This window comes from Myxocyprinus asiaticus, chromosome 35, assembly GCF_019703515.2.
Source record: "Myxocyprinus asiaticus isolate MX2 ecotype Aquarium Trade chromosome 35, UBuf_Myxa_2, whole genome shotgun sequence".
Lineage (NCBI taxonomy): Eukaryota > Metazoa > Chordata > Actinopteri > Cypriniformes > Catostomidae > Myxocyprinus > Myxocyprinus asiaticus.
In genome coordinates, this window is record NC_059378.1 from 39264846 (window position 1) to 39292432 (window position 27587).

Sequence of the window (27587 nt, forward strand, 5' to 3'; positions counted from 1 at the left end):
AACGAGACTCAAAGATCCAAGTCAGTAAAATGATCCGATCTTCCCATCACTAACTGGGACTTGTCCTCCGCCACCCGGATTGAGGTGAGTAACCGCACCACCACGAGGACCTACTAAGTAGTGGGAATTGGGCATTCCAAATTGGGAGAAAAGGGGATAAAATAAAATAAAAAACAAGAAGATGGAAGGGTGTTTGCTGTGCATTTGTCTATTTTAGACACAAGCACAAGCTGGGGATATTTCTTTTTTTTAAAGATGTTTGAGTTCTGGTTCATGTGTGTTTCTTTTTATCATTTCTGTTGTCATATCTATACGTTTTAACTTTTTGGTACATCTCAGTACACGTCTGAATGGCTATAATGGGTGTTTATTATAACAGACTGTTATAATGTTTGAACTGTCAAAAGTACACAAGTTAATCCTTGTTATTGGAAATGTCAACAGATACTAGTCTAATACTGACATCTTGGAATGTTTAGGAGCTCTGTAGTATTGCTAAACTGAAGCAAGTGATGAATAGAGCTAAATATCTTCACTCTAAAATATTATTCATTCTGGAAACACTTTTATTGACCTTCAAAGTAATTAAACTATGTAGAAGATTGCCAAGCCAATTCATAGCAGCATCATATGGTTCACACTCAAGAGGGGTAGCTGTGCTGGTACATAAATCGGTCCCTTTTCTTGTTCTTAAAACTATACGTGGTCCACTGGGTAGATACATTATTGTAAACGGTAAGATGCTTAATGAATATCTGCGAGAAGAATGGCAGAAAATCCCAAATCCAGGCGTGCAAAGCTTGTCGCATCATACCAAAAATACTTGAGGCTGTAATCGCTGCCAAAGGTGCTTCAACTAAGTATTGAGTTAAGGGTCTGAATACTTATGTACATGTGATATTTCAGTTTTTTCTTTTTAATACATTTGCAGAGTTTTTAGAAATCTGGTTTTTGTTTTGTCATTATGGGGTTTGGAGTGTAGATTGTTGTGAAAAAATTATAATTTAAAGCATTTTAGCATAAGGCTGCAACATAATAAAATGTGAAAAAAATGAAGGGTTCTGAATACTTTCTGAATGCACTGTAAATGGCTTTTGAGGTTGACCCTGAAATACATAAAAGCTTATTGCAATCAGGGTACAAAATTAACAAAATTATTTTTTTTACATGTACTGTATAGGCATAAAATGGAAAACTATTAGACTACTATTTTGTTTAACCTTACAAAATTTAACCATGGTTTTACTACAGTAACCATAATTTAACCATGGTTTTTGTTGTAAAAACATAGTAACCAAAAAATTAACCATGGTTAGTATAGTCATGGTTACTATAATATTTCTATAGTAAAACCATGGTTACTATATTGATTCTATAGTATTTCTGTGGTAAAGTTATTGTTAATTGTATCAAAACCATGTTTTCTGCCAAAAAAAAAAAAAAGTTGTGTTTTTGGACCTTCAAAGTTCTGGTCACCATTCACTTGCATTGTATGGACCTACAGAGCTGAGATATTCTTCTAAAAATCTTAATTCATGTTCTGCAGAAGAAAGAAAGTCATACACATCTGGGATGGCATGAGGGTGAGTAAATGATGAGAGAATTTTCATTTTTGGGTGAATTGTTCTTTTAAGGTGAGTGGAAGAACAAAGTTCCTAGCCTACATAACTATTTGCTAATATATACCTCTTTTTTCACTTTTAAGCTTATGATATGCATTAATTTTTACAGTACTAAATAATAAAAAGAAGCAATGTCCAGAGCCGTTCACGCCATCAAGAAGTGGTAAGACTTTCTCAGATTTCGAGTTGATGTAAGTTTAATTACCCACTGCCACACAAGTTCTCCAAAAATGATTGCATTAAAATACCAGAACCAAATGATTTTCATGCAGTCAGTTCTGTCAATGTTTCTCGAACGCCGATTCAGACAGAAACTCATACTATAATAATTTTCTGCACTACCACTCAGCGGCGCCACAACACTGCTACTGAATCTACAGCGTGAAACATAATGTGCAACCAATGTGGTCTTTTGAGCAAATGGCTCTTTTGAGCCGGTTCTTTTAGTGAATCAAAAAGACATATGAATCAGTCGGACAAGTGACTGGAAGAATCAGACTGAATAAATTGACTCACTGGAAATAAAACCAAGAACTGTTACTTCGTTAATGACAGGTTGGTCATATAAAATGTTCAGCTAGTTTAAAATACACATTATGAGTTTTGCTGTAATCTGAAAAAGAACTCTAAAATGGACTTTCAGCCAATTATATTTTTCGTAAATAATACAATAACAAAAAGCATTTCACTTTTAAACTTGCAAACAGTATTGTTTATTTGTCTCTCATGTCTGTCAAATCCACTTGTAAAATAAACTGGATGGCAAAAAACTCTGATTGGCTGATGAATTAGTTCACTAGTGGCTGGTAGACTAAGAAATTAATTTCGGACCCTGACTGCAATACCTACTGTATGCAGTGACGCTGATTAGTTTGTGCATAGTTTCTGAAGTGCTTCTCTTTAACTCAGTGGTTAGTGTGCGTTCACTTAAAAATAAACTTACTTATTATGTAAAAAGTGGAAAATATTGGTACTTCTTATTTAGCTTTTAGTGCATAAAATGTATGAATGGTCTCAGCACCGTACAACTGAGTGCCAAGCTTATAGATACAATAGCAGTACTATGATCTCAGTAATTTTTCAATTTCTTGAGACTGAACCAACAACTTTGTGTTTGCAGCTGAGATCCATAGCTTTTATGCAACCACCAACCCATACATTGTACAAATATACAGTCTAGTCTTATGAAAGTTTCTTCTTGCTGTTGCTGCTTGTGTTCTGTTGTGCGATGATAAAGTCCATGATGAGCTGGGCAGATTTTCTTGGCCGTTCCATCACTACAGAGTGGCCACAGTTGTCTAAGAGATGAACCTGGCAACCAGGAACGGCCTCAGCGAGAACCGAAGCTCCAGACATGTCTAGCACCTGTAGTAAAGATTGTACATTAGTGTTTTACCTTTAAGCTCTGAAGATGTTTTTAAGGTTTCCTTTTCTGTGGCATACCCAAAATTAAAGGCTTACAACTCTACAATAAACCAAAGAGGGTCAATTGTTTATTTTAAAGAAAACTTTTCATATTTTTTTATGATATAGATTATGATAAATTATAAGACTCTCAGCCTAAGAAACTGCTGAAAACAAAAAAACAAAAAAACAAAACAAAAAAAAAAAAAAAAAAAAATCACAAAAAACTTTTTTTTCAAATTTTTCTGATTTGACATTATATATCTCTGGGTATAAATAAGATAGCTCAGAAAAACTGCTTTTGTTTTGTTCCCAATCATATCAACTGTAACTGACTAAAAATGTTGTGTTGAGACAACAAAGCAATCAAAAGTTATAGCATTACAAAAATTATTTATCCTAGTGTCCTAAAACGTCTCCAAACCAATAAAACATAATAACTGAACATAAGAACTAATTACAAATGCAAATACAACAATGGCTAATTGAATGCTCACTCCGCAAAGCATACATGCATGAGCAACAAGACCTCATTCAGTTCCATTCTGTGTCATTTGAGCCATCATTGAGTTTGTGTCATGTACTTGGCGCCATCAAGCAGTGGCCATATGTAATTACAGTGAACGATCCTCTCTGCCCATATATGGATGACTTCCACATCTGGTTGCAGTGATCTGAATCCTAATACGATTGGTTTAGCATTCCATGATGATGGACAACATACTACATCATTTCAGATAAAGTCATCTGATCCAGGAAAGCTAACGTGTTTTTAGTTAGATAGCACATCAAGTGCTGTGTGCACATTGTGCTTTGTGTGGATTATCTAATGAGCTATGCATCTGATTACCTTGTCTGTGGGCTCATTTTAAAGATAATCACCTCCTTCAAGTAATGGTATTTTATGTTCTGTTTATTTTTTGTGAAGTTATAAGCGTAAACACAGCTTATATCAACACTTGTTTACATGTAACATGTAACATGTATGTTACATGTAACATGTAAAGACATATACTTAGCAATTACTCACTATATTTTTGTCTGTGAGTAGAACAAATAGGCTGGTTGAATTCTACTCTTTAAGAGATTTCCAATGACACATGGCTATTAGATAAGTTTGATGTTTTTACCAATTACAATAATATGTGCAGTATAAAAGTATTAATAAATTATCAAAACGGAACACTTCTGATTTATCTGCAAATCTTAAAGCACTTGTTCAGTTTTGGTCATGCATTGTAAAGTACAGCTTCTAAGCTTTAAAATGATACCTATTTTGACTGTAGTTATCTATATTTTGATAATTATTTTTTTCCTCGGTGGGCCCTGACTTTAAATCAATAAAGGGTCTGTTTAAAGTTATTTCGGTGTGGTTTCCACAGAACATTATGGTAAAAAGAAAGAGTTGGCCAGTTAAACGTTTGGCCATACCTGGTCATTTTTTCCCCAAATAACTTGTAGAGGAGCTGAGATGAGATGCATGCTCTCATGTAATGAGTGTCTCGATTTCTCTCCAACAAGCTCCATAAAACCTGCAATAGACAATGAGAGATCTCATCATGGGTTGTGAGTAAACTCTCCAAAAAAACATAAAATGAGGATCTTTCTGTAGTAAATAATCCATTGTACATGCTTCTGGCAAAGCTTATTTATTTCTACATACATGGATTTGTTGCTGTCATCTTTAATCTATGGAATCAACAGTGTATTGAGTTACTAACACTCTTGGTAGAAGTCATTGTTAGGAATGCGAACATCAACCAGTCCTTGAAGAAGCTAGAAAACCAGAAAATACAACTGTTAGCAGTTTATTCAGATTCATATTCCCATCAGCCAATGTTTCTCAACTTTTTGGACTCCAAGGCCCTCCATTGCCCAGTCTCTTCATTCTAGAAGTTTCATGACAAGTATGTTCTTCAACATAGAAACAACAGTTGTTTAAGGGACGAAATAAAGTAGGGCTGTTTCATGTTACCTCAACCAAATTTAATGCCATGTATCAAAATTACTGAGTATTTCATTATTTTGTAAAACGGGGTCAAAATGATCATTTGATTTTGGTGCAAAACTACAGGTAAAAAAATAAATAAAATAAAAAAGACCTACAAAAGATGGAAGCCTCATTATTTAATTTTTACCAGAGATAAATAGGTCTATTACTAAAATCCATTGACTTCAGCAGCCCTTGTTGCATTACATTCCAATGGTGCGAGTTAAAAAATTGGACAAAACACTTTTTTGTGTTGTTTTACGAAAGTTGGAGTGCCTATAACTGCAGAAGTATAAAATCTTAATATCCTTTTCAGACTCTCGTTCAAAACTAACTTCCCTTTTTGTATCTTAATATTTAAAGAGGCCCTATTGTGCTTTTTGGGATTTTACCTTTCCTTTAGTGTGTATCATAGCTCTTTGTGCATGTAAAAGGTCTGCACATTTACAAAGCACAAAGTCCACGCAAAAGGGAGTTATTTTCTCCCACAGACAACACTGCTCAAGAACTACAAGAAACGGCTGGACTGTAGTCAAGCCATTTCTTCCGTAAAGTATCTACGTCACTATGTAACACATTTGCATAATGCCTGCCTAAGGGCTACTTTGGCCCACCCTCAAACAAACGTAGTTATAGCCGAGGCCAGGATGAGTTGGGTTAGTGTTGTTGCCATGTCATGAAGACGCTATTTTCTTCACTGCGAAAGCAAAACTTTTGTTTGGACTTCCGAAGGCAGACTAATTGAAGTATCAGTGGTTAAAATGTATTTTTACCACTATTCCTCAGCAGTACAACCACAACCAATGCCGGATTTTCAAGTCGGTTACCCCTGAAAGATGGTGCAGTTCCCACTTTGTTGGGACAATCTGGCACTTCAAGATCACAACCTGTAAGTATGCTTGATTATTTGTGGATTTATCTGCTTCAAGAGTTCAAATGCAGAGTTTTGTGTTTTAGCTACGGTGTACAAACAGTCCACAGCTGTAGGCCTCTGCTAACCTGATAGCTAATGTTATTGTGTTGAAATAGTTTTGCTAATCAGCTGCGGGCCCACTTTTACCTACAATTATGTAGAATTATGCAGATTGTTTGTCGTTCTTACTATCATGAATAGTGATCAAGTGTGGAGATGGATTTATTTTTACAAACGGTCATTTTACATCTGCAATCCACGGTAGTGCTCGGCTAACTTGCTATGTAATGTTATTGCTTTGGTAAGGGTTTACTATACAGTTGTGGGCCGGCTTTTACCTAAAACCATGTAAAGAAATGATTTACAAGCTGTAACGTTACGGCCGCTATCAACGGTAGTCCCCGGCTAACTTGCTCACTAACTGGGAGTAAGACTCTGTTCTCCGTTCATATCTCGGGTGAAAAAAGTTCAGCTACACCCATTCCAGCAAAAGATGCACTACGTGTCTTTTACTTGAAGTTTTGATAGGTTCACAACAATCAACAGTGTACTTGAAAGAAAGCTACTAAATTAAAACTTACCACTGTGAAACGTCCTGCTTGCGAAGGTGGTTTGGGTCGATCAGCTTGTTCTTCCAAAATTTCATCATCGGACTCGGACTCAAACTGGTACGGCAACCACCCCTGGAGTCATGAGTTCAAATCCATGGTGTGCTGAGTGACTCCAGCAGGTCTCCTAAGCAACCAAATTGGCCCGGTTGCTAGGGAGGGTAGAGTCACATGGAGTAACCTCCTTGTGGTCGCAATTAGTGGTTCTCGCTCTCAATGGGGCACGTGATAAGTTGTGCGTGTATCGTGGAGAGTAGCATGAGCCTCCACATGCTGGGAGTCTCCGCAGTGTCATGCACAATGAGCCACGTGATAAGATGCGCAGATTGGCAGTCTCAGAAGCGGAGGCAACTGAGACTTGTCCTCCGCTACCCGGATTGAGGTGAGTAACCGCGCCACCACGAGGACCTACTAAGTAGCGGGAATTGGGCATTCCAAATAGGTAGAAAAGGGGAAAAATATAAATAAATAAATAAAAACTGGTACAGCAAAAACCGACGCCATTGTTACCATAGTTACAATAGTGTTTACAGAGCTGCTCATGAAGCCTCGGGAGCTGAAACTCAGTTATGGTAAGGGCCGTTATATTTCCGACACACGCTCTACACGGTTGACCAATCACAACAGACTAGGCCAGCTGGCCAATAAGAGCAGACTGGGCTTTTCGGAAAGGGGGGCTTTAAAGAGACAGGACCTAAATCAGAGCGTTTTGGCCAGAGTATGAAGAGCGGGGAAAAGAAATGGACAGTATGAGAAAAATAATGTGTTTTTTGAACATTAAAGCATGTAAACCTATTCTAGTAGACCCCCAAAATAAAATTATGAACTTGTAAATTAGCATAATATTGGCTCTTTAAGGCTCTATATGGTTAATTCCCAGAGATATGGGGCACAATAACTTTAGAAAAACAACACAAACAAAATGTTTTCCCATTTTTGGACTCACACCATTGGCATATAATGCAACAAGGGGTGCTGAAGTCAACTGATTTTAGTAATAGACCTAGTTAATATAGGCTTTCATCTTTCTATGGTTATTTTTTGAACATGGCTGGGAAGCACTTCCATAAGAAGAGTGATTTTGATCTGTATGCAGTATACCTGTTTAGGAATCTTAAAGCGGACATAAAAGCATAATTGCAGCATTTCCTCCATCTCCTCTGGTGTGGAGGGTATGAGTGGAATCCTGTCACTATCCTGAGTCATCTCCAGTTTCCTCAAATGCTGAACAAACTTACTTTCAGTGGGATACTGAAGACCTGGAAGACATAAGGAAATGTTTGATTTTAGCTTATGGAATAAGGTGACTTATTGGGAGACTTTATATGCTGATAAAGCTGAATCTTTACTTTAATTAGTAGTATGATACTCTGGGCTTCTAAAAGTAACAGTAGAACAACAAAGGCCTTTAAACCTGGACAACATATGACTGGACAATACATGCAAAGCTTTAAATCACTTTAGATAAAAGAGTCTGCTAAATGAACAAATGTAAATGTCATTATGAGCTCATTCTCAGAAAAAGGTGCCATTGGAGTCCCTGGGACTTAATACGGATATAATTAACATGAAAAATCACAGATACTGAAGTGACATTATTTGATAGATTTAACTTTGATAGATGGAAAAAATATAGAAGCATTTTATTAGATAATTTATTAGAAAATGTTTGTTTTCTTATATAAATATACACTATAAGTCTATCTGCATGTCCCCATTCTTTGGTTTTATATTTATTTGATTGCTATTAAGGGTTATATACCATTTTTTTTAAATCCAATCCTACATAAATGTTCTTTTTATTCAGCTAACATCACATTTTTCACTGTCTATGCATGTCTTTCTAAACCTTCTAAAAAATCATATTTAATAGTGGAATCCCTAGTAAAGAACTACACTACCCATGATGCTGAGGGAGAAAAACCAATCAGAGAATCTAGGCGAACAAACGTAAACTACTTATATGTATATATCTGAATATTTTGCAATAAATGTAAAACATATTGATTCTATACTTTTGATCAACAGCTTTAAATCAATAGTTTTTCCATCGTTTTTAATTCGATTACATCATTTGCAATGCTTCATGGGATTGTAGTTCTTACTCTTATGAAAGACTTTATAGCTGTGTTCATAATGGCAGAAAAAAAATCTGATCTGACTCAAATCGGTTGAAGATTTTGTAGTCTGAACAGGACAAAAACACATAAAATCAGTTTTTTACAAGCCTGATCCAAACCACATTCGATTTCAAGTGTTTTTTTGTCATTTGTTGTGCGCAATGGGGGTTCACTTAAAGCATCTTGCTGTCCGACCCTTTGAGCCTTTTTTCCACTTCAATACGGGATGTTTTGCAATATCAGCCAAAATACGGGACGTTCTGGCTTAAACAGGACAGTTGTCAACCCTGGAAGCAACAAACACTGCATATGCCACCTCTCCAGCGGACCAAATCCAGCCCGCCAATCATCTTTATCTGGCCCCTCCTTCTGCAGTCTGAAATATCAGAGCGCTCTCTGCGCAAAACTCAATCGTGAGTTTAACAACACTCTGCAGGACGCGAAACACGCGAGGGGAGAAAGGTGCCTCAGGTTGTTCCTGGCAGGGTTCTCTGCCTTACAGGCTCCATATGGTTAGGAGTAGGGATGGGGGCAGGGTTAGGGCATCTGCTGCCTGCCTGGAACAAACCCAGGCACCTTTGTACAATAGGACACAAAACAGCATTCAGCGCATGCAACATTCACCAGAACACGTGTTTTTAAGCTTTTCTTGCCATAGTTCAGTAACACTGCTTTCGAAAACATAAGTCAGAACAGTTTAGTTGAGCATTTGATCTCGTCTGATTCAATCAAGTGTATTTATGCAAATGTATATGCTAGCTGCGGAGTGAAATCACTGGTAGTCAGAAGGTTGCTGGTTCAATCCCCACAGCCTCCACCATTGTGTCCTTGAGCAAGGCACTTAACTCCAGGTTGCTCCAGGGGAATTGTCCCTGTAATAAGTGCACTGTAAGTCGCTTTGGATAAAAGCATCTGCCAAATGCATAAAATAAATTCTATTATCACCGCAGTTGTTACAGAACTGGTGTCAGCTCATATGCACAATCTTATTAAACATAAGATAAATAGATGATGAAAACCAAACGTTTTAAGAAAATACACAGAAAAGTTAGCTTTTATTCTCCATGCTTCACGTGTTAACAGGGGTGTCTCATCTGTTCAATGATAACGTGAACCTGCAAACATGCACATGGGCCTATTTTGACTATGTTTGTTTAGCTCTACAGTACATACAGCTTTGTATCAGCATTCACAATTCCAGACATCATCAAATCACTTTGTTCTTCGTTCACCAATTAATACCTGCACAAATATCTGGCTCTTATGCAAAAAAAATCACAATATTTGCGGGACTAATTTTTCTTCACTGAATGGGAGGATATAATAGAGAAAAAGGAAAAACAGAATTTTCTGTTACTAACGCATTCTCATAAAATGTCATTAATAATACAGACGTAATCAAGGGTGTAGCAGCCAGGGGGGACGTGGGGGACATGTCCCCTGCACTCTTTAAAAAATGTGATTCGGTCCCCCACACTTTTCCAAGCTAAACCCAAACGAGTCCAAATGTTGGATTTGTCTTCAGTATTCTTTGCATTTTGTTACTTGAGCTGACTGAGCGACCATTTTTGAAACTCATAATATAAGACTATTATTGTTGTCTTTTGATAAAAGTCATGCTCAGCAGCTCACAAACTGTAATGAAATGAAAGATTTGCTTTGTTCTTGTAATGCATAAAACCTCTACTAAAGTCTCTTTGTAGGTCTTTAGACAGATTTTAAAGGATTACAATTTTCTTTTGATCATTGATTCAGTGACTAACTAATTTCACACAAGACATCACTAGGTGGCATCACCAGAAATGGTCACTGAATCATTAAATGGATCTGAATGAATTTTGGTGAACGTAGTCAAAACACTCGAGACACTTGGATAAATTTACATCCTACAATGCACAAGCACAGAGTAAAACATTTAATTGTGCACATGCACAAATGGCATTATTGTAATTGATTAAATAATGTATTCAAGGATCAGCTTGTGCTCAGTCTTTTATTGTCATGTGTGAAACAGAAGCAAGTGCTCCACTAGATGCCTTTTGCAGCTAATTTAGCTAAATTTTGCATTTAATTTGCAATATTTGAATCTTTAAAAAAATAATACAAATACTACGTATATAACAATAAGTATATAATGCTTATATACTATTAATATAATACTTTTATCATACTTGTATATTAATATATACTGTAATATATAAGTACTGCGCTGTAAGTGTTTGGTCTGTGCAAGCCACCTACTGATAGCTGAAAAATTTTTGTTTTGTTTTTTACTTATAATGAAGGTGCTAGCTAAGGTAAATATGGAAAAATGTTTGGCCCCCTTCTAATTTTCATCAGGACATTCATGGTCCATTAACAATTAAAAGTCTTTCTCCAAGGGTTCAAAATGGCCCTAATGAACTATTACTGACTGACCCATCAGTATGACCGTGATACTGAAGAGTGTTGGGCCTCATGTGTTCAGATAGAAGACAAAGGCGGGCCTAACAGTCATAAAAACATAACTCAAGCCCCCACCTTCTAAGTCGTAAATTTTACTGATAAAAATCGCGCCAAAATCAAACAAAGGGAGTCCAAACACAGACTACAGATCCATGAAGCCTTGCCCTCTAAAGGATCGAGCTCTCAACTCCTATTGGATGAGGCACACCACAGAACGTCCCTCAAACATGACATCATCAGGACTTCAAATAATTCTGAAACGCTTCCAAAGTAGCTTCCAGCGACTTCGTTCACCGAATACGGACGTAGCTTTTTGCTGCTCTCCGGTGCAACCTCGTGGCTTAAGGAAGTAATGTCCGACTTGAAACTGTGGCCATACAATCTCCATCTCACTGGACGAGTTGAGATTACTCTGTGTTCAACCGAACACTCTAACGGATCCGAAGGAGACCGCCGAGCAATTCGCATCTTCATCCGTTGGCCTACAGAAGTGAAGAGATTAAAGATTTCTCTTCCATCTTCAATCAAGTTGACATTTCTGAGTTCTCCGCCAGCCCGCCGAGAATCAACAGCCGTACCGCCCGCCGACAGCGCGAGGAAACGGCCTCCCATCATCACACGAGCCTCAAGGAACTGGGTCAAAGGACGGAGGAAAACACATTCTACCTGTGTCCTCATGCGATTCAAGTAAGAGGTTACGTCTGGGCAGAGATAGAATATTATAGCGTGTTATTCTTGTGTTTCAAGGTTTTTGCTTGTACAGTTTACAGACCGCCATGTCCGCTAATTATTAATACCCAGGGTATTAATTATCACGAATTTGTTTTGCTATATTGTGGTCCAACCAAATTGGATTGTTGTGCATTTTCGCCATCGCGGGTGAGACAGCAACTGAGTTCATCCATTAAAGAGTCAAATAACAAGGGACTTTTATGAGCCCCGCTCGTAAAACCGCGTCTCTGAGTGATGAACACGGCTGCTTTATCTCCAGCTATCGCGAAATCAGCTTTTGGGCTGTCACTAAATAATCTCTCTCTCTCTCTCTCTCACTAACCACACTGACACACACACACACATTGTCACACACACACACCTTATGTGTTATAGAATTATTTATGTTTCCATATCTAATCATATCACTGTTTAGTTTGTAGTTGTAAGTCGGAAGTTTATTGACTGCATTGTATTAATTATTAATTGATATTACTGCATAAATAAACTTTGTTTATATTACAAAGAGAAGTGTTTTGGTTTGTTTTGCATACGCCTGTGTCATGCTGACGGGATGTCAGTGCTCGGATTCAAACCTTCATTCATTGTTTTTTTTCCCGAAAATCGATATTCTTCGGATGTCGATTTTCCTAAGAAAACAATCTAATATTGAGACTGTTTTAATATTCGGTTATTAGTCCCTTATTCCAGGGTGGTGCCCCCTCAATGTTAATCCTTATTAATATTCTATTGATTTTTGATAATTGATAATTATCTTTGATTGAATTTGAATGATCAATAAGCTAGTGTTAATTTTAATGTTTCATCGATGTTAACAATTAACGATTATCTTTGATAAGTGTTGATTTTAAAGGATTAAAAAAAAGCTAACATTGATTCTCATCAATGTTCTATTGATTTTTATAATTAATAATTATCTTTGATAATTATTAATTATTTCTAATAACCAAATTTGCTCCTAAACGTAGCACACTACATTTACTGGAGTCCCATATGAGGTTTTAATGAGTTAGATCCAATTAATTAATTTAAATATTGATTAATAACTACAGAAATAATTATTAATTATTTCTGATAGTAACACTGATCTAAACAACCAGTAAAGCCCTACATAATAATTGGTGCCCCGTGTGAGGAATCCTACGTGCCAGTTCTGTCACAGTGTGTATGCATAAGAATCCAAAGTAATAACTTGAAATCCTTACTTCAAAGTTTGGTTCTGTGTGAAAATTTACTTCTCAAAACTTGCCAAACATAAGCCAGTGTGGTGTGAAAGTGCTCTTAAGAGTGAATTAGGGGTTGGTAAATTTACTATAGTCTGCTTAAAACCTGCTGTTGTTGTTATTTAACTCCTAACGCTTTCATCTAAATGTTACAGAGAGGTGCCAAGTCACTTCATTGACATCCACCAAAGAGAGAACACAGTGAAATTTGCACATTACATAACAGTAGACCGTAAGCCACAGGTCGAAGCCTCTCAACTGTGCTTTTGTGTTAGCATTATATCAACTGTAAAACAACAAGCTGTCAGAGCCACTATCACAAGAATTTTTACAGCCCCAGTAAAATGAGTCACCAATCGCCCTGCGTGACTGGAGCTAAAGCTCCACAGAGGTTAGTCGACCCAGCACTGCAAGATGTAGTTGCTGCTGTCCTCCGTCTCTCCATAGAGGAGAGAAATAACCTTAACGGCTACAATATTAGTCGTTGTGATGAAGCATTGCAGGAACTAGTTGATTATGTCAACAACCCGTCGGGAAGCCAATGCGCACAATCCTGGACCTAGTGGGCCAAATGTTCCTTCTTCATCACCGCAAAACCCAACTGCAAACCGCAGAGCACCAGGCCCAGCTCACCCAGCTGCAGAGCAGCTACCAAGCGGTGCAGAGGGAAAATCTCAGCCTGCACCAAGAAATTAGGTGCACTCAAGCTGAGAAAGTCCAGGCACAGGAAGATAATGCCCGGATGCAGGAGGAAAACAAAGCCCTGCGCAGGCAGCTTCAAGCTGCCCAGCTAAGAGTAGAGTCAGATCAGGTAAGTGCAGCTGAAACGCACCGCACGACATCTGACATTGAAGAGGGCTCCCTTTTTAGCGATACGCGTAGAAATGTGCCCCTGAGAAACCCAGGAACACACGCTAGGAGCCGAGCTGCCCCTAGTGGTACAGTCTCTGACTTCGTCCTCCAAGACACCTTTCAAAATCCTCTAGCGGTCCGCTGGTTGGATGCAGGTGCCCCTCCTTATAGTTGCCCTCCTCAGTCATTTTTCAGTCACGACACTGTGCGTTTCAAACCGACTGATTCCACACCACGAAGGGGGGAGAATTATTTTCAAGCCCAGAGTGGTGTAAGCGTCTCAAAGATCCCATTAGCCAGGGAGCTGTACGCAACCCGGGGTCCACCCCCACGCATCGACTGGACTCCTTCCCCACCACGAAGGGGAGGAAGTCGTCCTCATCGCTATAGCGATCAGAGTGACTATGATGTTTCGGATGACTCGGACGACCCGTGGTCATACCGACACCAACGCTTGCGCATCCGACAACTCGAGTCCCTCGCAGGGGACATAGAACGCTTTGACCCAAATAATCGAGATTCAAACATCGACAATTATCTTAGGGAAATTGAGCACTGCCTGATTGATTGATTTGCCTTACGCTTCCTCGCGCGAAAAACTCAAGCTCATATGGAAGACCACGGTAAGGAGTGTCCATGCGTTCATGGAAACGCTACCGACTGGTATACGAAACCGCTACTCAGCTCTGTGTAAAGCCCTACGCGAGGAGTATTCGCTGTATATCGACGAAGCCTCCGCCACCATAGCTGCTTTCGCCATCACCCAGAAGAGGCACAAGCCTCCACGTGAGTATTATAGACGCCTGAGAACCACGTACTTTCAAGGAAGTAACACACCAGGTCTGGAGGAGGAACGAGCTTTCAAGTCTCTTTTCCTTCACAACCTCCACGAGTGCGTGCGATATGACGTCACAATGCACTGCAGAATGGGCAACCCCACCATGCAGGAAATCAGAAAGTACGCGCAACTGGCATGGGAGACACGCGTGCGCCCTGCCCGAGGGCATGAAGGCGATGCCAGAGCCCTGGGGATCCAAGCCTCATATGCAGACCTAGCGTTTGAAGGCAACAAAACGCCTCACGTTAAGGTGAATGCTAGAACAGGACACCAGAGGCACCGATCACCCTGCCAGCAGGGTAGGCAACAGAACCAGGGGGGTGGTGACCAGACACACCCCCAGGGTCACGGCAGGCCTAAACAACAAAACGTTCGCCGGCCGAAAAGAAATGCGCGTTTCAAACGAAAACCCAAACAAGAAGGTGAGTGGGTAGGCAAGGTTTCAAATCCCCTCAGAGAACAAGATTTGAGAGAGGAAATGGAGGATATTAGGAGACGCTTGACTGAGTTAGTAACTAAGCTTGATGTGCTCCGTTGTTCACCAGGTCCGTCGACCTCCTCAAAGGAACACGGCGCTGAAACCTCGTCAGTATGACTAGACGATGTACCCCCTCCCGTTAACGCCAAAGTTTACTTTGTAGGTCGGGAAAAGGGGAAAGTGTCCAAGTTGCTCCCCAAAACAGTCACTCCTAACATGCCACACCCTCCTTTTCTGACCTTCTTGGACGATCTGTACCGTAAGGGCAACGCCTGACACGTGGGTCATTCAACTCCCATACACTACTCAACACCGGTTCCGAAATAGTCTAATGGGTTCCAACACCTTCGCAGAGGTGGCTAGAGCAAAGCTCTCCCTTGGCAAACCGTTATAGACAGAGACCTGCAACGTAAGCGTCACAAGCTACACACAAGATAGGTCGTCTATCACAAAACGGGCCTGGATTGACACCTTTCAAGGGATGATGCTAACATACCCTGCTTACATATGTCCCATTAATACGGAACCACCATTAGTTGGCCAGGACCTACTGAACCGATTGGCTCCGCTCATTGACTGCCGTCGTGGACACATGTGGGCTCAGGTTGACATACCGAGACCACTTGGTCCAGAAAACAGTTCGCCAGCTTCAGATACACACGTCGCCATCGTCCAAAAATCCAGCAGAGACGACGACTCCAATAAGAACAATTACAGGGCCTGAATAAAACCCTTCAGGGTACTATAGTCACTGTAAATTCGCAATCCGTTAACACTTATCAATAACACTTTGCACTCTTTAGGGATTTTGTCAGAGAAAACAACTTATGCGTGTATCGTTAGAGATCTAATGCAGGACCTCAGGGAAATTAGCTCCTCAGTCAACAGTCTGAGTGATGGAAGGATTCCAGCTTACCTGGTCTCCTTAAACCTTGTCAAACAAATCCTTAGATCTGCAACTATCTCCATTGTGCAACCTTCACAGATACACATGGCATATAGTTTTGGCATTGAAATTCCAATCCATGTAAATCCTCAGAACCTCAAAATAGAATTTATCCTCAATCTACCATCATAGGCAGAATATATATAGACTAAAATCTGTATTTAATGTTGGTTTTCAGAGAGGTAATGCACACATTCACCTCAAAACACCACCAACACTCGCCTACCATGATGAGGACACACTACATTTACTGGAGTCCTATATGAGGTTTTAATGAGTTAGATCCAATTAATTAACTTAAATATTGATTAATAACTACAGAAATAATTATTAATTATTTCTGATAGTAACACTGATCTACACAACCAGTAAAGCCCTACAAGAGGCACTGAGAGGGTCAGAAACACAAGACAAAGCACTACACACACACATTCACGACTAACCTGCCGGACAGATGAGCGTTAGACTGCAGAGATCGGACGGGTGACGTGCAGCATAAACTCCGGCGACGTTTCCGCCCATCGACGTGCCGATCAGGTGGAAAGGCTTTTTGTTCAGCTGGATACTCTTCACAAACTAAACAAAGAAGAAAACATTTTAAAAAATGAGAGAATGAAAGTGTACTTTGTCTTAAAGGGACAGAAAATGCACCTTCTTGGGTAAACAAACTGGCCATGCCTCTTTCAGAGAGATGATTGGCTTTTTTAAGTGAAAGGCATGACTTGCATTCTCTGTCTCGCCCTTATTCTAATATTTATTCTATTCTGCCACAACTGTGACCGGCACTGAGTGACAGGATGTTTTCTCATCAAATCAAATATGTTCTGATTTGCTGTGATTGTGTTGCGTCACATCGAGGATGAAAAAAAACTACTTGTGGTATTGCACCTTTTTAGGACACAGTGTTAAAAATTAACTGTAACTTGTGGCATCACATCATCTTTGAATACTAAAGACTAAGTTAATAAAGGACTAGACAGTGATCTCATACTTTTCTCATAGCATACTCAAAATGCATAGAATAATATTTGCAAAGAATAATCAAGTCTGTTCATTTTTCATTTTTAGAAATAGCTTTTGATGATAGAAAACCTCAAATGAGACGAAATCACCTGACATCTAAGGGTCAGATTTCAGGCTGGAAAAAGTGCTCTAGCCTTGAAGAAGGGCATCTATTTAAGGAACAAGCATGTTTTTGTTCAAGTAATGCTGATTAGCTCTGGGCCAAGAATTGAGAAAATCAAGACTCACGGGTTTTTCACTGATCTCAAAATAATTCAGTGGAGTCTTAGTGTGTAAAGCCCAATAAATCCACTGTGACATCAACAAAAACATATTAGTCTACATATCGTGCATATCGTTCTATATATATATATATATATATATATATATTTGATAAATGATAAATATATATTTGATAAACTAAAAAATTATGAGCAAAATTTACTTAGATATATTATTATTTTTATTTATTTTGTGCATGTTTTTGCACAGTTTTTCTAAGTAAATTTTGATGGAATAAAATTAAGTAGAATCTACTTAATATTATGACATAATATTGATTGAAGTGAGTAAATTTTATTAAATAATTTCAGTAACTTTTACTTACAAATCTGATGTACATGGTATTTAAATTTAAATTTTACATTTTACTAGAACATTCCACATTCTGAACTTTCATTATTAACACATTAATGTACCAAATGACCATGCAAGCTCATTGATTATTCAAGCACGGTGCATGCTGGGAACAACAGCTTCGAAAAGTTAAGTAAAATGTACACAAATTAGTGAATAAATATGAAAAGGTTTTCTACTTTAGGATTGATGCATCAATCAGTGTAAAAATAACAGATAATAATAAGTAGTATTTACTTATAAACTAAAGCATTAATTTTTACATGTTTGAATTAAAAACAAACGTAGAATTTACTTAATATTTTCAAGTTTCAATGTAGAAAGTACTTAATCTTTTCTGCTGTATTTACAGTACTTCATAAAATTATTTTTTGTGTGGTTTTTTATATATTTTTTATTTTGTTATATATATATGTGAAAAAAATCTTAATGATACACATTCATTATTTTTATATTGTACATTTCTTTTTATTTGTTATATATATATTTTTATTATATATTACACATATAATTATATATTATATATATATATATATATATATAACACTCAGCAAAAAAAAAGAAACATCCTCTCACTTTCAACTGCTTTTATTTTCGGCAAACTTAACATGTGTAAATATTTGTATGAACATAAAAAGATTCAACAACTAAGACATAAACTGTACAAGTTTCACAGACATGTGACTAACAGAAATGGAATAATGTGTCCATGAACAAAGGGGGGGGGGGGGTCAAAAGTAACAGTCAGTGTCTGGTGTGGCCACCAGCTGCATTAAGTACTGCAGTGCATCTCCTCCTCATGGACTGCACCAGATTTGCCAGTTCTTGCTGTGAGATGTTACCCCACTCTTCCACCAAGGCACTTGCAAGTTCCCGGACATTTCTGGGGGGGAATGGCCCTCACCCTCCGATCCAACAGGTCCCAGACGTGCTCAATGGGATTGAGATACGGGCTCTTCGCTGGCCATGGCAGAACACTGACATTCCTGTCTTGCAGGAAATCACGCACAGAACGAGCAGTATGGCTGGTGGCATTGTCATGCTGAAGGGTCATGTCAGGATGAGCCTGCAGGAAGGGTACCACATGAGGGAGGAGGATGTCTTCCCTGAAACGCACAGCATTGAGATTGCCTGCAATGACAACAAGCTCAGTCCGATGATGCTGTGACACACCGCCCCAGATAATGACGGACCCTCCACCTCCAAATCGATCCCACTCCAGAGGACAGGCCTCAGTGTAATGCTCATTCCTTCGACAATAAATGTGAGTCCAACCATCGCCCCTAGTGAGACAAAACTGCAAATCGTCAGTGAAGAGCACTTTTTGCCAGTCCTGTCTGGTCCAGCGAAGGTGGGTTTGTGCCCAAAGACGACGTTGTTGCTGGTGATGTCTGGTAAGGACCTGCCTTACAACAGGCCTACAAGCCCTCAGTCCAGCCTCTCTCAGCCTATTGCAGACAGTCTGAGCACTGATGGAGGGATTGTGCATTCCTGTTGTAACTCAGGCAGTTGTTGTTGCCATCCTGTACCTGTCCCGTAGGTGTGATATTCGGATGTTCCGATCCTGTGCAGGTGTTGTTACACGTGGTCTGCCAGTGCGAGGACGATCAGCTGTCCTTCCTGTCTCCCTGTAGCGCTGTCTTAGGCGTCTCACAGTACGGACATTGCAATTTATTGCCCTGGCCACATCTGCAGTCCTCATGCCTCCATGCAGCATGCCTAAGGCACGTTCATGCGGATGAGCAGGGACCCTGGGCATCTTTCTTTTGATGTTTTTCAGAGTCAGTAGAAAGGTCTCTTTAGTGTCCTAAGTGTTTATAACTGTCACCTTAATTGCCTACCGTCTGTAAGCTGTTAGTGACTTAACGACCGTTCCACAGGCGCATGTTCATTAATTGTTTATGGTTCATTGAACAAGCATGGAAAACATTGTTTAAACTCTTTACAATAAAGATCTGTAAAGTTATTTGGATTATAAAATTGAATCAGACAACTGTCAAGTCATTTTTTAATAAAACATACTTCCTTGCAGCTTATGAGGACATTGTGATCATGGAGAATTTGTTAACATGCAGGCTTCCAGAACATTCTCACCTGATGTATGCGTCTAACTTGGCCCTCTATGGAATAATCCGTGGCACTGGTTCGTGTGGTACCTTCGTGTCCGGGCATGTCAACACACACCAAGTGCACATTTTTAGGGAGAAACTGCAACAGCAAAAATAAAAGCAATACAGTTTTGGCTGCCACATGATTTGTTGGCTATTTTATGGAATGGTTCATTATTCTTGACCATTTAACATAAATCTTTGACATTTAAAATCAACAGAAATAAAATGTTTGAATTGTGATTTGAACTGTGAAGCAACAGTTGGTTTCTTGCCTTGACTATAGCGAGCCACATGTCCTTGTGTGCAGAGAAGCCGTGTAACATGAGAAAGGATTGCTGTGTGTCTGGAGTCCCTCTGTGAGAATAACAGAAGCGATATCCTTCATGTTCTGAATAGTCCACCTGCATCCCTAGCCTTCTTCGCCAGTACCTGTTGAAACACGGTCAGTACATTTTACCAAACCAAACTAGCATTCAATATTTTGTTCCCTCTATGGAATATAAGTCTGTAGGATTGCTTTCACCCTTTAAAAGTTTGATGACGAGTTACACGTCAGCGGTTTGCTTGTTCAGTCTGAGCAATAGTAATAGTGATGCTCGCCTTAGTGAACACAGTAATGAGTCTGAAAACACTTCCATGGGTTTGTAAATAATCCAGGAGCAGACTGATATTGCAGGAAAAAGTCAGTCTGTCTGGCCCAGAGGTAGAGCCGCTCTGATGGCCGCTTCATCATGTGGAGCAAAGTTTGCCTCAAAGATTTAACAAGAACCAAAGACTACTGGGTAGCTTGTGTAAGATTCTACTGACATCAGCGACAAACTCAAAACCGTATGTACTCGGCAAGTGCATGTACACAGATTTAGCTTTCTGAACGCATACAAAGAGCATGTATTATTCAAAGCTAATGTTTTGCAATGACCAAATGAAATATTTGAAACATTGGCATGCTGTACACATGTATTATGACATCGAACATGTGTCCTGTGAGCCGAGTAACCCTTCACCTAGTTTAGTGGTGAAAGAAGATCCCAGTTAAACCAACTGTCTTCATCACTGTCATCAGATAACAGACATGTTAAATAATACAAACTTGGCCAATGGAAGGCAGGGGTAGTGTTTAAAACTTGCTTTAATGTTGATGAACCTATTTTTCATGTTACTAAACCTATTTTTACGTCGCTTGTTGTACATATCGCGGCAGTTTCCTGGTGAAATGAACACAAGATGCACTACAACAACAATTACTTTTATTCCTTTTCACACAAATCACGAGTAAAACATCAGATTATCATTTTATAAACACTTTTCACCCTGTTCCTCCCACATTGCTATCTTATGACATCTAAACACTTTTACTATAGCACATGAACTGGTTTAACGTTTGCATTACATAACCAACTACATTTACAAGCTTGTTCGAGTGTGATCAAAATGAGCGGTAGCTCAACTGATGGAGTGTTGCACTCGGGGTATGAGTCTTGAAGAGCACGCGAGTCGACGCGTGAGCCGAAAGTGTCATAGAAACACCACAAAATGACGTGGTTGCTTCAGCAATTGTGTTTTTCATCTCACATGTTCTTTTTCTGACACTATCGGTTAAGTTTAGGTTTAAGGTTTAGGGTAGGGAGGTCGGTTTTGTTTATCTAAAACTCAATAGAGCATTAACCTTAAAATACCTCATCTGTTTGGGAAAACATTTAACTCACTTTTAGCGCCACACAGTGGACATTTCACCTCAGAACTGCCGCGATACATGTAAGGAAAGAAACCATATCATTTAGCAAAGATTTTTGCTAATGTTTGTGCTACAGACATGAACTACAAAAATAAAGTTTGTCACAATAAACTTTTATGCTGGCTTGTCAAATACTTGTTTGAAAGTTGAAAATACATTTAGAAAAGCTTGAATTTTGACGAACAGAAAAGGTCAGAAAGATAGACAAACAGACGTACAGACACATCAATGTAAGTCTATGGGACTTTTGGCCAATTTGAAGGTCAGATAAAGGAAAACCGAAGGTCTCATCATTAAGAAAAGTCAAAGCATATTAAGTCAGAACATTCTGAAGGTCTGTACCAAATTTGGTGGATGTAGCATGGAAGCTCTAGGAGGAGGTATAGTTGGAAATTTTGGTTTTGGTTCAGGGATTTCGGAAAACCAAAACCAAGTCTGTAGAATAACAGTATGTTGGCAATATCAAGCCAACATAATACCTCAAATCATGCAGCTTGTTGAGAAGGGGAGTGCTATTACTTATGATTTGTCCTGGTGGATGATAAAATGGACAAAAAAAAATTACTAATAATGTGTTGAAAGAAGGGGGGCCTAGGTAGCTCAGTAAGTAAAGACACTGACTACCACACCCAGAGTCACAAGTTCAAATCCAGGGTGTGCTGACTGACTCCAGTCAGGCTTCCTAAGCAACCAATTGGCCCAGTTGCTAGGGTGGGTAGAGTCACATTGGGTTAACTTCCTCATGGTCGTCATAATGTGGCTCTCACTCTCATTGGGCCGTGTGGTGAGTTGTGCATGGATGCCATGGAGAATAGCGTGAAGCCTCCACACATGCTAGGTCTCCACTGGTAGTGCCACAGACACTGTGGCTTGTGTAACTGTGACTGATTGTATGGATACAGCTTTTAAAATAGTTACAGTGTGAATGACTGTGTGAAAGATTTTCTTGTGTAAAGGCAGAACTGTAAGAAGAAAAAAATGCCCCGGAGTGTCTGTAAACAGTAAATCAAGTCATCAGCACATGTTTTCTCTGGATGATCTGTACAAATGAGCTCTAATGAACTCAGAACATCGTGAAATTAAATTGAAGCATCTAGGGAGAAGGTCTCACCAGTGGTAGACTTTAATAAGTGCTGCAGGCCAGAGCATGAAGGAGGCTACAAATGCCAGAATGGGTATCGCCAACGTCCCACCGGCAATGACGAACATATTCACCATGTCCAAATCCATCCTGTTAAACAACACTGAATTGAAAATCACGTTAGACAGTGTCTAATATAGTGGGGTACAAAAGTCAGAGTCCGCATTGATAATATGGCATTTAACATCTATCTTAAACATGTAAATAAACAGAAAAATTCAAAATAAAGGAACGGTATGACATATGAAATACTTGCGATTCTGCACTATTTCTAGGTCAATAACCAAATAAGCAAATTCATGACATAGATCATGTCGACTACTTTGTACAAAAGGTCATACAGGTGCATCTCAATAAATTAGAATGTCGTGGAAAAGTTCATTTATTTCAGTAATTCAACTCAAATTGTGAAACTTGTGTATTAAATAAATTCAGTGCACACAGACTGAAGTAGTTTAAGTCTTTGGTTCTTTTAATTGTGATGATTTTGGCTCACATTTAACAAAAACCCACCAATTCACTATCTCAAAAAATTAGAATACATCATAAGACCAATAAAAAAAACATTTTTAGTGAATTGTTGGCCTTCTGGAAAGTATGTTCATTTACTGTATATGTACTCAATACTTGGTAGGGGCTCCTTTTGCTTTAATTACTGCCTCAATTCGGCATGGCATGGAGGTGATCAGTTTGTGGCACTGCTGAGGTGGTATGGAAGCCCAGGTTTCTTTGACAGTGGCCTTCAGCTCATCTGCATTTTTTGGTCTCTTGTTTCTCATTTTCCTCTTGACAATACCCCATAGATTCTCTATGGGGTTCAGGTCTGGTGAGTTTGCTGGCCAGTCAAGCACACCAACACCATGGTCATTTAACCAACTTTTGGTGCTTTTGGCAGTGTGGGCAGGTGCCAAATCCTGCTGGAAAATGAAATCAGCATCTTTAAAAAGCTGGTCAGCAGAAGGAAGCATGAAGTGCTCCAGAATTTCTTGGTAAACGGGTGCAGTGACTTTGGTTTTCAAAAAACACAATGGACCAACACCAGCAGATGACATTGCACCCCAAATCATCACAGACTGTGGAAACTTAACACTGGACTTCAAGCAACTTGGGCTATGAGCTTCTCCACCCTTCCTCCAGACTCTAGGACCTTGGTTTCCAAATGAAATACAAAACTTGCTCTCATCTGAAAAGAGGACTTTGGAACACTGGGCAACAGTCCAGTTCTTCTTCTCCTTAGCCCAGGTAAGACGCCTCTGACGTTGTCTGTGGTTCAGGAGTGGCTTAACAAGAGGAATACGACAACTGTAGCCAAATTCCTTGACACGTCTGTGTGTGGTGGCTCTTGATGCCTTGACCCCAGCCTCAGTCCATTCCTTGTGAAGTTCACCCAAATTCTTGAATCGATTTTGCTTGACAATCATAAGGCTGCGGTTCTCTCGGTTGGTTGTGCATCTTTTTCTTCCACACTTTTTCTTTCCACTCAACTGTCTGTTAACATGCTTGGATACAGCACTCTGTGAACAGCCAGCTTCTTTGGCAATGAATGTTTGTGGCTTACCCTCCTTGTGAAGGGTGTCAATGATTGTCTTCTGGACAACTGTCAGATCAGCAGTCTTCCCCATGATTGTGTAGCCTAGTGAACCAAACTGAGAGACCATTTTGAAGGCTCAGGAAACCTTTGCAGGTGTTTTGAGTTGATTAGCTGATTGGCATGTCACTATATTCTAATTTTTTGAGATAGTGAATTGGTGGGTTTTTGTTAAATGTGAGCCAAATTCATCACAATTAAAAGAACTAAAGACTTAAACTACTTCAGTCTGTGTGCATTGAATTTATTTAATACACGAGTTTCACAATTTGAGTTGAATTACTGAAATAAATGAACTTTTCCACGACATTCTAATTTATTGAGATGCACCTGTATTTCTTTTTACTCAAATTGTTATGTTGATATTAATAGAAGCATTTCCACAAGTGGACTGGAGACTTTTGAACCCCACTGTATGTACATTGAGCACACCCAGTAAACCAATTATAAAATTGTGTTTGAATACATAACTAACCATATCTGCAAGATACTGGTTTTTGAATGTCTTGGAACAAGAAAAAAAAAAAAAAAAAAAAAAAAAAAAAAAGAGGAACGTGGCAAGAAAAAAGCAGAAACTGGTGCATGCTCAGTATGTGCTGATGACATCACTAACCGTATATGAGAACAGAACTGGTGGAATCCACACACACCACATCAACAAAATATTGCATGCAAACACAAATCAAGAAATCCTGTTCAGGCTGCTGAAAAAAAATACATTCCACACATTTCCAAAGTAAAATGAGGCTTTTTGGATTGTCCACTAATTTTGATGGTTAAAGGGATAGTTCACCCAAAAATGAAAATTCTCTCATTATTTACTCACCCTCATGCCATCCCAGATGTGTATGCCTTTCTTTCTTCTGTTGAACACAAATTAAGATTTTTAGAAGAATATTTCAGCTCTGTGGGTCCATACAATGCAAGTGAATGGTGACCAAAACTTTGAAGCTCTAAAAATCACATAAAGACATCATAAAAGTAATCCATAAGACTCCAGTGGTTAAATCCATATCTTCAAAAGCGATATGATAGGTGTGGGTGGGAAACAGATCAATATTTAAGTGCTTTTTTACTATAAATTCACCTGCCCATTAGGTGGCTACATGCTCAAAGAATATAAATCAACAAATACAAAAGAAGAACAATGTGAAAGTGAAAGTTGAGATTTATTGTAAAAAAAATGCCTTAATTGTTGATCTGTTTCTCACCCACACTTATCATATCACTTCTGAAGACATGGATTAAACCACTGGAGTCATATGGATTACTTTTATGGGCTTTTTAGAGCTTCAAAGTTCTGGCCACCATTCACTTGCATTGTAAGGACCAACAAAGCTGAGATATTCTTCTAAAAATCTTCATTTGTGTTCTTCAGAAGAAAGTAAGTTATACACATCTGGGATGACATGAGAGTGAGTAAATAATGAGCGTTAAATACGTTTCATATGCCTTCTAGGGTTAGAATAGTATATTAATACATATAAATCCAGACCATTAAAAACTAAGGGAGGGTATACAAAACAGTCAATATTTAGAGCATTGCGTTGTAAATTATGAGACGTATTTCTACCACAAGGAATCATGAATTCTAGTTCACTTGCTATTGATTCATTGCTACTCTGGCAATGTCAGATTATACTGAAAGAGATCAGAATCAGTGTTGATCATCTGAAAATAGATCTTGAAAACAAATCAATGACAGTGAAGAGCATTTGATTTAGCTGCTAAATTAAATGAACAAGAGCTGTATCTGTAATTAATAAGCATACCTTTAAATGTCCGCAGCTTGTTAAATGAATGTGTTGTAACTAGAATGAATTTAAAGGCCGATCAACACAGAGTCATTTCGCTCTTTTATCTGTGAGGATCCGAAGCGCGTTCACGAACAGGGAAGTGCGCTCGATTTAAAGGGGAATACATACAGTGGAGAACGTTGTGCCGATTAAACTTATTAGTGAACAGCTGTCAGGTGCATATGGAGTTACATTTGTGCCACAATTCTGTGTGCCCAAGATGATATTTTGAGCACGCAAAAGTGGGTGGGAGGAGAAAGCTAAATCTAAGAATTCTGAGCAAATTCACATTCTAATAAACTTTATATAAGCTCAAAATTGATTTTCGTTTGCTCAAAATGAATTTATCTTTGCAAGAAGATACATTGGTTTACAAAACTGAGTTCAAGTGCATGCAAAATACATTTTTGTGTGCTCAAAATATCATCTTGCACGTGCAGAAAATGTTTTGTGTGCTCAAAATATCATATTGGGTGCAGAACATTTGTTTTTTGTTTTTTTCGGTCAAAATATCATCTTGCGTGTGGAAAATAACTTTTTGTGCACTCAAAATATCATCTTGTGTGTGAAAAATAACTTTTTGTGCACTCACAATATCATCTTGTGCTTGCAGAAATTGTTTTGTGCGCTCAAAATATCATCTTTTGCGTGCAGAACATTTTTTTGTGCGCTCAAAATATCTTTCGTGTGCAGAAAACTTTTTGTGCACTCAAAATTCCATCTTGCGAGTGCAGAATTGTGGCACATATATAACTCCATAGGTGCACAACTGACCGCAGAATGACACAACTGGATGGCAAATATTGCTGGCTATTGACTTGTTCCTGAGACCTAGACTTATTTTCCTCCAGAGGGCGCCTGGCAGCTCATAAAGCCGAATCATCCATTGAGCCTCCTTCAAATCTCAGGGCGAATTTCGTCTCATTGGTGACATTTGTACTATGAATCTATGAATTCAAAAGATTCACATCTGATATGTGAATTGAAATCAGCCCAAGCACATATCTCCTTAAACTGATTTTAAACTCAGTTTAAACTCATCATCATCATCCAGAAATCACAAAACGTGATTGGTCCACCCTGACCAGCGTTGAGAAAAGTAACAGTTCTGGTAACAGCTCATCACTTCATGAATTGGCCGCTAATCTACTACATTTTTACACTAAACAATCCATTTGGAGTGTGGACATTACTACGATAAAATTGTTGCGTTATAAGAGAAGTCACGGACAATTTTGCGACAACTAGGTATCAGTTTACGACTCTCCTACATTCGTTTGTATGGTATCCGCAAACGGTGACTTACTGTCGTAACACGTTTGTTGACAATAGAGCCGCTCTACCTACTTCTCTTTCTATGGGACTACACTCGATTTAAAGGGGAACGTACAGTAGAAAATAAGATAA

At 38.9% G+C, this 27587-nt stretch overlaps 2 protein-coding genes across 7 annotated transcripts in view; one reads left to right on the forward strand and one right to left on the reverse strand.

Annotated features, from left to right (window-relative positions):
* The window catches only part of aldh4a1 (aldehyde dehydrogenase 4 family, member A1), a 398306-nt gene that overhangs the window by 111222 nt on the left and 259497 nt on the right, over window positions 1–27587 (forward strand). The window lies entirely within an intron of this gene.
* On the reverse strand, window positions 1757–26281 carry LOC127426036 (monoacylglycerol lipase ABHD6-like). 6 transcript variants are annotated; one of them, XM_051672501.1, is made up of 10 exons: window positions 26157–26256; window positions 24998–25014; window positions 22767–22899; window positions 20193–20349; window positions 19904–20017; window positions 16615–16747; window positions 7639–7796; window positions 4748–4802; window positions 4458–4558; window positions 1759–2987 (listed from the first exon to the last, which is right to left on the reverse strand). In XM_051672501.1, the coding sequence occupies exons 3-10, from the start codon at window positions 22883–22885 to the stop codon at window positions 2805–2807; spliced, it is 1020 nt and encodes a 339-aa protein (XP_051528461.1). In that variant the 5' UTR covers window positions 22886–22899; window positions 24998–25014; window positions 26157–26256; the 3' UTR covers window positions 1759–2804. The 6 variants fall into 6 exon arrangements, with proteins under 6 accessions (XP_051528458.1, XP_051528461.1, XP_051528464.1 ...); XM_051672502.1 differs by having other exon boundaries at window positions 1760–2987; window positions 22767–22886; window positions 26157–26262; XM_051672498.1 differs by lacking the exon at window positions 26157–26256 and having other exon boundaries at window positions 1757–2987; window positions 24998–25250.